Source organism: Diadema antillarum, unplaced genomic scaffold (assembly GCF_040938485.1).
Source record: "Diadema antillarum isolate AM-2024a unplaced genomic scaffold, OU_Dant_1.0 seq00001605_RagTag, whole genome shotgun sequence".
NCBI lineage: Eukaryota > Metazoa > Echinodermata > Echinoidea > Diadematoida > Diadematidae > Diadema > Diadema antillarum.
In genome coordinates this window covers 134,176-145,505 of record NW_027272318.1, presented here as the reverse complement: position 1 = coordinate 145,505, position 11,330 = coordinate 134,176, and the positions used below count along the sequence as shown (strand labels likewise).

Below are 11,330 nucleotides of genomic sequence, written 5' to 3'. Positions count from 1 at the left end.
TTTGAAAGCATAAATATATGCCCATTTATATATATATATATATATATATATATATATATATATATATATATATAATTATTATTATTATTATTATTATTATTATTATTATTATTATATCTATTATATAATAGTAAAGTAAGATGATCAAAAATTAGCTTTGATAATGACTATAATCACATAATAGAGCAAACGACATCGTCAGATTAATTCCTTCAGATAAGAAAATAACCACCCCCTCACTAACTTGCAAAAGATTGCTGGTGCCGATGAGGCGCTAAGACTATGATTCAAAGCCACCGATCTCTATAGGACATATTTCCTATGTACATAGATTAGTGCTCTGAGCTCAGTAAAGCTTAATTCTACCATCTCTTTTCTTGCACCCCTCTTTTCTCTTTTTCTCTCTTTCCTATACACTCTTTCCTCAAGTCTTCCCTCACTCTTCTTTCTACTCATCTGTCCATTCCCAGACTCCTCCTTTTCCTTCAGTTGTTATACATTACGAAATTGAAATCCACCAAATAAAGCGAATGTCATAACGAATCAGTGCGTCGTCTTACGAGTTTTTCCTCCTGGACGTGAGCTTGCGGAGTTCATGTTAATGTCTGTAATACGTTCTGCTGTATAGTATCTTATCCCAGGAGTTGCAGTAAAGACAACAGACGATTGATACAATGAAACCAGTTTACAATTTAGACCATAAAAATAATGGAGACAGATAAAGGGCTTACTAAAATTATGCGGACCATCATTGCAGACAGGTTCATTAACATGCTCTGAGGGAAACAGATTCATAGTGGCCAGCCTTTTTTCAAGGTATAAAGACCGGTGACCTTTTTAGGTAAGTAGTTTCTAAATTGGGTTGACTGTATCAATACAAAACATAGTGAAACCCTTATACATATATATATTTCCAGCAGAAAAAAATGTAATATATTAAGTGAGAATATGTCGTCTTTAACACTATAATGTCATATGCATTTCCATGACTTTCGTTCCTGTGACGATTGCTCCCATGAAATATCTGCACGCTAAGCCAAACATAGATTCTACCAACAAACATAAACCTAACTCTAATCCAAATCCTCACATCAAACTACTGAGTAAACCTAAAACCCTATGACAACCCTAACCTTATTTGTAAGTCCTTCATTTATCACAGAAGCAATTGTCGTGTCACCGTCGTACGCGTCGGTCATCGAACTTATGAATTCCACGAACGCTTTGAGAGATTTGTTTCTTCTTGCGTGACATTCGTGATAGGTTTCCACTGAATTCCCTACAAACGTATTAGGTATGGTAGGTATGACTTGTCACAGAGAGTAAACGAACATCGTGATATACACGTATATCGTCCAATTTTACCCTGAACGCGACCAGGGAGGTGTGAGAAAAACAGGGAGGTACACCTTCCTGACGCGACATACGTCATTATTTCGTACAGAGCACTTCCTAACAGCGTTTTGTACATAACTGTCCTTTTGATTTTACATTCCTGCTATTAGAATCTGCACTGTCAAGTCTGATGACTTTTAAAGCGACGAATTGGAATTTTGAGTACGTTTGATTTATCTTACCAGCCGATATCCAACACTTACTCTTGAAGATATGAGATTATTCTGTGTTTGCCTGACGCCATTGCAGTCAACAGTTTTGCTATCTACCCTTTGCCGCCAAGCTGTTTGAAATTTTCACAGACGACGTTTCATTGCAAGGTCGCCCGCCACAGAAAAGAAATGCAGTGTTCCCCTTGAACGAGCAGTAAAGCCCCAATTGGTCAGCTCACAAGACAGTCAACAAGCTTCTTGTTCTTCGGATCCCTCATTTGCGTATATCGATCCAATATCCGTGGCGGATTATCCTTCATTTGCATACTGGGTGCCGCTGCGCCCGTCGAGTTCTTATAAATAGCGCTCACATCCCGTTGGAACTATCAGTTGATTCAATCGACAGACTAAATCTATCATCATGCCTGCCAAGACTAGCGGAAAGGGAGCAAAGAAGGCCGGTAAGGCCAAGGCTCGCCCATCTGGGGCCAGCAAGAGGCGCAGGAGGCGAAAGGAGAGCTACGGCATCTACATCTACAAGGTGCTGAAGCAGGTCCACCCCGACACTGGCATCTCCTCCAAGGCCATGTCCATCATGAACAGCTTCGTCAACGATGTCTTCGAGCGCATCGCCGGTGAGGCTTCCCGTCTTGCCCACTACAACAAGAAGTCGACCATCAGCAGCCGTGAGGTCCAGACCGCCGTCCGTCTCCTCCTCCCCGGTGAGCTGGCCAAGCACGCCGTGTCTGAGGGCACCAAGGCCGTCACCAAGTACACCACCTCCAAGTAAATTTGTTCATCCGAATTTACTTTACAACGGCTCTTTTCAGAGCCACCATATATTCAAGAAAGAAACGAAGATACTCTTCTCTCATAATCTGCAGGAAATGAAAATAAGGACATTGTAATACATTATCCAACACTCCCGTCATACCGCAGGACCCTATTAATAGGCCTAATCTAAAAAGACACATACATCGTAATCTGAGTTCGGCTTTTTTAAACCACACGAAATATTTTGATTCCATTTACATTAATGAACAACACGAAATGAATGATACACCTGTTGCAGAGTGTGGTATATAATGGTACATCTTTCTGCATTTCAGCCTGCGATGACAAGACGAATATAGACTTGTTGCGTTCGCCTTATATGCGTCTGTCGCTTTTTTATCTATTTATTTATTTATTTATTTATTTTTTTTTTTTTGGGGGGGGGGCATTTTTGTGGTGAAAACTCCACACACAGAGAGAGAGAGAGAGAGACCAAAGAATGCACTTTCAACTGCATAACACATAAATATACGCCTGATGACGAAGTATATATATATATATATATATATACACACACACAAACACACACATACACACACACACACACACACACACACACACATATATATATGTATATATATATATATATATATATATACATATATATATATATATATATATATATATATATATATATTTCTCTCTCTAAAGGGGAAATAAACCTGATTTCTCGAATCAAGGGGAATGACACCAAAACATGTGAATTAAGTAAATGCAGGAATGCTAGCAAAGAGCCCGTCGATGAAGATTGAGGAAAATCGGAAATCCCTTCAAAGGTAATACATCTTTTAAGTTTCGGTATACTGGAAGACTACAGTATAACAATTCAAAATATCAGTGTAAGAAAGAGAATTCAACATATCGGATATTTTCATTTGTTTTTCTTATGAAAAAGTATAAAGATTATCTCATTCCGAAGGGTGATGGGGAAATTACATTTTACCCTCAATACACTTGTGAGTAGCAAGTGAAAGGAATTAGTACTTTTCAAAAAAAATGATTTTTTAAATCTTTTTTGAAATTCTCTTTATATCATCCGACTGTAATCTCAGGAACTACTATATTTAGTTTTCTTATCTTAGCGATTCATAATTTCTGAACGGATTGTGCGATTTACTTCAAACTTTACTGTTCCATGCATGTGTTCTACTCATATTTCTGCATTTACTCAATCCAATCATATATATATACATATATATGTTGTAAAATGAGTTATACACTGTATTTGTACTGTAACAGAAAATACTGTTTTTTTTTAATCTAAATCCCCCCAAATGACATTTATTAGGTTATTTCCCCTGTGACTGGAAATAGTGCTCTAACATATCAAAATATAAGTTTAAAAAAATCCCGTATTCATTCTTGACCGTGTGTATTTTCAAAACAGTTGACAATCACTTTTTCTATGCTATAACGCGCACTTACATCTATTCATAAATTAGAAAGAAAAAAAAAAAGAACATCTCGTTCAACTCTGTCATGACTATTACTAATTTCGCAAGATTTGATTGTCTTTATCAACAAACTGATGTATACTACAACAGTGGCGGATCCAGAGGGGGCGCACCGGGCGTGCGCTCCCCCCTTTCTTTGTTGTTAAAGCAAAAGAAATAAAAAGAAAAAAAAAATGAAATGAAACCCAGAAGTAGCACCAGAAATATTGCTTACGCCCTCCCTTTACGGAATTCTTGGATCCGCCCCTGTACAGTATAACACTGGATGATCAGGAGAATGTAATGATCAACTGTCATGAAATGAAAATTCATTGCATCACAAACAGAATCTTTAAAAGTAGTTGCTGTTTGCGTACTCTCATCGGTTGCTGTGCAAAAGGGTCACGGTGTGTCAGAGAATGATGAGCGACTTTTCGCGAGTAATTTTGACTAGTCCTAATCTGTCCGACTCATGCAGCTAATCTGGTATCGGGGGACTATTTTACATCACATTATAAGCCACAATAAATGACACTTGCACTACAAATATATCTTGACAGCAGTGAAGGCCGGCTTAAAACTGAATGAGATAAACCTATAGGCTAATTTGAACATTCCAGTGTACTCTATTTCTGCCGGGAACCCCTATAAAGGCGCCATGCCAATCTACATTGAAAAGTGAGTCATCAGGGAGGTACGAGGCGATCAGCAGTTGGTGAATGGGGAGTATGAGATGGGGGGGGGGGGGGGGCGATCAGACTACGCCAGAAGAGATAGAGAATAAGAAAATGAAAATCTATATAGAAGGTAATATATAATTCATCGCTGCAGGTGTAATTGGTGCCTTATGCATAATATCACTTTTCTAATTGCTGCCACTATTGTGGCCATATTCAAGACGATATTTTATTGTGTCATAATTGACAAGGAAAATCACATTCTAGGTGTCAGTTACTTGGGACAACATTGGTACACCATCTGCAACACTGTAATAAGTACTTAACTGTCGGGATTATAGAGCCTAATCATACTATAAAACACATTTTTTACTAGAAGAGCGTGACAAATATAACATTAACACACACACACACACACACACACACACACACACACACACACACACACAAAATGACACATATACCACTGGATACGCTATTACTCACGTAACAAGTGGTCAAATAAATATCCGGAAATAAATATTTCGATAATAAAAGTAAGCTGTTTCCTGAGCAATGGAAAACATATGTTTATTGCAATAATGAATGAAACTATTTTGAGTGCTCACAACAGTTGAGTGGAAATATCCATGTAGGCCTACATACTAGTATATTACGGGTTACAATTCTTTGAAAAGTAGACAGACAGCTAGAAAAAAAAAAGAGTGGAAGAGGGGAAGATAGATAGATAGATAAATAGACCAAGGAGCTCATTGAAGCTCCTTGAATAGACAGATAGAGTGAGAGAGGGAGAGAGAGATAGAATCAAGTGAGAAAAAGGCGGGCGGAGTTGACAGCTAACGCTTATCGTCACCTTTAGTTGTACCAGGCGACAATAAGGATTACGTAATATTCCTGTGCCACCGCAAATCCAACGTTCCAACCCGAAGTAAATGAGAATTGGCGGCATATGCAAATGCCGTGTTGAACGGCCAGCAGAAAGAATAAGGACGGCAGGCTACCTATACGCCCATTGGTTCGCTGAGACTATTGATTGACCAAGGGAACACTTGGATCTGCCGGTAAGGTATAAAAGGCTCGTCGCGGGCGGTTTTGGGTTATGTTCGTATTTGTGTCGACAATACTACAAACAACAAAATCATCATGTCTGGACGTGGCAAAGGAGGCAAGGCTAAGGCCAAGGCTAAGAGCCGTTCATCCCGTGCGGGACTTCAGTTCCCCGTCGGCCGTGTGCACCGCTTCTTGAAGAAGGGCAACTACGGCAGCCGTGTTGGCGCTGGTGCCCCCGTGTACCTCGCCGCCGTGCTCGAGTACCTGACCGCTGAGATCCTCGAGCTCGCAGGAAACGCCGCCCGCGACAACAAGAAGAGCAGAATCATCCCCCGTCACCTGCAGCTGGCCGTCCGCAACGACGAGGAGCTGAGCTGAACAAGCTGCTCGGCGGAGTCACCATCGCTCAGGGTGGTGTTCTCCCCAACATCCAGGCTGTGCTTCTGCCCAAGAAGACCGGCAAGTCCGCATAAGATGTGACGCCAGTCACGACTGCGTCACGCCCAACTTGTGACCAGCACAAAACGGCTCTTTTTAGAGCCACCAATTTATCAAGAAAGAAATATAAAGTTTGCTCCTTTACAGCTTACTTATCCACAAAGTAGGTGGTTTAAAAAAGCCAACAAGGTAGAAGTAAATGAGACTTATAAAGACCAGTCTGTATTTTTCATCGGGGATATGTTCCGTAGAGGCTGCAAAGCCAAAGTAAAACATATGTTACTTACAAAACTCCTTCGAACTGACAGATTTTTCTTTCTAGAAGGAAACGGGATTTGCCTTTAAAACAAGAGAAAATTAAGTAGAGGGGTGAGTTTTCTTCAATTTGTCTCCCTTTACAACTTAGTACAACTTAGTACAACTTACACTTACATGGTGTAACTACCGGCAACCATGGACAGCCTGATGGTAGTGACAGGTTCGGGTCCCGTGGTTCCTTTTTTCCGACATGTTTGTTAAAAAGATAAATCAGCAGTTGCGATCTGAAAATTTTCATTTGAAGAAGGAGACAAATTGAAGAAAAGTCACACCTTGAGATCTGTGTTCTGGGTATGTTAGAAAGTGATCTCAGCAATGTTTAGCCACACGATTTTGTGAGAAGAAATGCCAAATTACCATGAATGTTCAAGGAATTTGTGCACCAATCAAGAGTTACTACATCAAATTGCTTGTAACACATATTGGCCCTACAAACAACGCAAACATTACTATTTTTGCAAAACAATCCCTTACTGCCATGCCTTCATAAAGTAAACACAAATTTATGGCATGTCTTTCATATTACAATTGTATGTAACCACTTGATGTGGATTTAGCATTTTGTAATATACAAACCAGTAACCAAATGCCAATGATACCTATTTTCAAATTATTTTGCCTGTTTATATCTAATCAAGTGTGATATTGACAATCCAGTGCTATGTCAAAGGGGCAACAAACTACATTATTTTACTTACTACTAATAGATGATATTCCAATGAAAAGTGACACTTATTATAGTTAAAGGACAAGTCCACCTTCATAGACATGTGGGTTGAGAGAATGCAGCAATAGTAGTAGAACACATATTGAGAGTTTGAGGAAAATCGGACAATCTGTTCAAAAGTTATGAATTTTTGAAGTTTCTGCTTAATCACTGCTGGATGAGAAGACTACTACAGCTTGTGATGTCACATGTGTACCACAATATAAAGAAGATATATAGGAAAATTCAACATATTTTCACTTTTCTCGCTTCATAAAAGGTCACTTGACTTCCCTCTTTCAGAAGGCAAGGGGAATAATGTTACCCTCAACATATGTCAGTGACAAGTCGAGAATTTGTACACTTTATTCAAAAAGGAAAATTTTGTGAAATTCTCTTTATATTTTCCTTATATCGTTGTACGCATGTGACATCATACACTGTAGTAGTCTTCTCATCCAGCAGTAAATGCGCAGATACTTTAAAAATTCATAACTTTTGAACAGATCTTCAGATTTCTCCCAAATGTTCACCGATGTGTTCTATTAATATTGATGCATTCACTCAATCCACATGACGTCATATATGAAGGTGAACTTGTCCTTTAAAGAGTTGGCTCAAAAATGGAAGAAACATTTTTCCAACAATTACTCTACAATGTTCAGTGATTGTGTTATTCTAATCAAGTAAATTATTGTGAATAGTGTGATTTTGTATAATTTCTAATAAAACATAAAAAAGAGAAGGAACCAATGCCCCCCCCCCCAAAAAAAAAAATAAGCATACCAGTATATTGACACATTCACAAGTGCCATACTTTGACACAGTGGTTTGCCAGGAAGTAAGAATCCCACGGACACACACCACTGAACCCAATGGCAGAAGGGTATTTATGCAAATAAAGAAACACACACACATACGTCCTTCTAGTGGAATGGTTCCCTTTATTGCACAGGTTTCCTTTCCTCTCATCTTGTACACATCACTTCAGCTATAGACAGTGGATTAGGAGTCTGATCTTTTCATTGGTTCTGTTACAACGCAATAACTCCACCACTCAACTACACTAAGAGACACTACTTGATTCCCTTTTGCATTCAAAAGATTATTTTTTTTTAGAAACAATGCACAAGCAAGTCCCAAAGGAATACAAAACAATGTAACATAATGAAATGAGTATACATATAATGAAAATAATTTTTTACTTAAAAACATCACACACTCTCTATAAGTTAGCTCTGAAAAGTACATAATTCAAAATATCTTATCTTCCTGTAGGGCCAGAAGTGTAGCAGGTATACCCCTAAAAAATACAACAAATGAAGTTAGCCGGAAATGCCAGTGTCTTAATGCAAAACCCACATGACAACAGTTTAAACAATGTACTGTACCTTGTTAGACCTTGTGCACAATTTCATTATTAGCACCCATGTCTCTATCCACTATTCCCTATGGATGATTTTGATCACATTGCAATCTATCATAAAGTATTTGACTGATGAGTAATATTTGTTCATCACTGACTGAGCATGTTCATGAAGAAAGAACCAGCCCTCACCCATAAATGCCACGGTTTGAATTCTAATGCTGACCAACAAAATAATAATAATAACAAAACCCCACAACAAATCTGAAATTTACAAATTTGGTCATGATTCTTGTCAAGGTCACTTTTTAAAAAATTCTTGAAGACTATCATAAGCATCTGCAGCAATGTATTCTAGAAATGCAACTTACTGACTTGGTTTTGAAATAACAGGAAGTTGTGAACACAAACATAAAGAATGTACGATAGTTATCAGGAGAAGCTAAGTGCATTCATACCTTCAGAAAATGGACCAGGAATTTAATAAGCCCAATCGCATAGCACACTCACAAAGTAATTAACTCAAAAACAGTGTGCTAGTAACATGGAAGATGTGTTAGGTATAACAAGAATGATCAAGAAGTCTGAATCGCAATAAAAAGAAAGCAATTACCCGTTTTAGAAAGTCAAAGGGAGTAAGATGTAACACTGGGGCTCAGATCTATTTGTTAAATACCAAAGTACATGCACCAGGAGGAGTAATTTTCATTTAATAAGTTTGACCTGTGCTACAGATGCTGCAAACAAAGAATAAAAGTAATACCATGATATGCTCTCGAATGCATTAAGACATGAACTACTCGGACTGAACATTGCTATTTGTTTTTACTGTTTTTGTTTTTGTTTTTGTTTTGTTTTAATGAGACTTAATACGCTACAACATCAGTAGCTGATCTGTTTGGCTTGAAGATTATGCTGGACATGACAAAACAAATGGGAAAAGAAATTAAAAAAGACAGTGCTCCATCTGGCACAAGGGCAAAATTCATGCTGCCATTAAAATTTAGCAAACACAACATGCATTGCATTGACAAACACGTCATGCAGTTGATCAATATGCCAAACACTGCAGAACTTTGGACATACTTCGACCTGTTTCCTTCCATGGTGACTTGACTTCGGTGACTGATTCTTGAATCACATCTAAGAATGTTGCCAGAACAGCACTGAAAGTGACACATGATGAAAACTGACAAATGACTTTCTTTTTATCTTTAATAAGGAATCACCATCTGAATTGATGTATGCCACTTTTATATTCCTGACATTATGTTGCCATTCATATGGGAGATTTTGTTGTTGTTGTTGCCATGTAATGATACAAAAACATTGTTCTACACTCTTTTGTGAGTGTAACATTAGTGTATTTACTAGACACAAATGCCATAAGAAAAAAATAACATGTTATCATGATTGTGCTGCTAACATATGTACTCACTGATAAGTCGGAGAAATATACAATATTTTAGACTCCTCGACAGCCTCCAAATATTTTTCTTCCCAACTGCAGTAAGATAACATTCAACAGCAGTACAATAAATGCACAATTTTGTGGGGTTCGAACAAAAGAAATCTACTTGACATTTACATGATCCCATCAATTTCAACACAGTTAAGTCTGACCGATGATTGGTATATTCACAAAGACTGAAAAACCTCCTCTCATCCAGGCATTTACCAATTCTTGTTCAGGTATAACCGGTGAGATATGTCCTTTGATACATCGGTGATCTATCACTTGGTCTACTTCCATTACATCTTAGAGCCATTTAGTCTCAACCCACATGGTCTAATCCCGTTCGTCTACAGCCAGTTCGTCTAATGACCATTTAGTCCAATTGCCACTTAGCCTCATACCAGCTGGTCTACTTCCAGGTGGGCTAATCTTCAAGGTGGGCTAATCTATGCCCATTTTGCCTACTACCTACAGTTTATTAGACAAACTGGGAAAAAATCCAAGGAGACAAAATTGCAATTAGACCATCTGGTCATTGGACAAAATGATGATTAGCCAAACTGGGCATTAGACCAAGTGAAGATTAGACCAAACGGGCATTAGACAAACTTGATAGTAGACCAAATGAGTTTAGCCGTAGTGGTGTTGGATGGATTGGGAAGTAGACCATCTGATATTAGACCAAGCGGAAATAAACCGGTACATCAACGTCACTTACTGTTACACTCTGCACTATACTTCCTGACTTGCTTGTATACCTGATAGCTACGCGAGATGTTCGCTACACACAAAACATTACATTCACCACATATACTTTCTTCTACTCCTTTTTATCTCTTGGTCTCGTCTGGTCTCCAATAACATTCCTTCAACACATTGCCAAGGTAAAAAATTCATCCCTGAATCACACACAATGCAACATAGTGCACTACAGTACTATCTTCACAGTCCCAGCTAGCTAGCTCTTATACCGTCACTTTTATTTGGCAAGCACAATTATTATCCAACTGGCAAGATAACAACAGCCTTTTTGTTGTTTTTTCCTCTCTCATCATACACAACACAAAGTCTCGACCTGTATACTGTCTCCTTCCGACTTGCAATTGCAAATTCCGGACAACTGCTCACATATACACACTACCATCCAAATGCCTAAAGCTCATATAGCACCAATAAACGTTCGTGTTGCCGAGGACATGTTTGAGCATACAGTTTCCATGACAATCAGAAATAATACTTCTCAACTTAATTTCATTCAAAGACATATCATTTTATGAGAGCGCATTCCATCGATGCATTTTCATTTTGTTTTTGTTTTTGTTCCAATCACCTAGATCCCATTCTATTATTACACATTGCAGAAATTAATCAGTCAATCTGCATCAGTGATCATTAGTCAAATTTTACAGCTCTTACAATGGTATCTGATACAGTATGGTAGCTGCTCACGTATTGAGAGGCCATCTACTTCAAAACACATGATGCACGGCACATTTGCATATCAA

At 38.3% G+C, this 11,330-nt stretch overlaps 1 protein-coding gene and 1 pseudogene across 1 annotated transcript; both read left to right on the top strand.

The window, feature by feature from the left end:
- Positions 1-1,968: 1,968 nt before the first annotated feature.
- On the top strand, positions 1,969-2,337 carry LOC139711046 (late histone H2B.2.1). The gene has a single exon (XM_071622967.1). It carries the CDS (start codon positions 1,969-1,971, stop codon positions 2,335-2,337), a length of 369 nt encoding a protein of 122 aa, XP_071479068.1.
- A 3,297-nt stretch (positions 2,338-5,634) lies between these two features.
- On the top strand, positions 5,635-6,014 carry LOC139711044 (late histone H2A.2.1-like; annotated as a pseudogene).
- Positions 6,015-11,330: the final 5,316 nt, after the last annotated feature.

What these genes read in the sequence shown, in the direction of transcription:
- LOC139711046 (XM_071622967.1), top strand. Translation starts at nt 1,969, where the DNA reads ATGCCTGCCAAGACTAGCGGAAAGGGAGCAAAGAAGGCCGGTAAGGCC.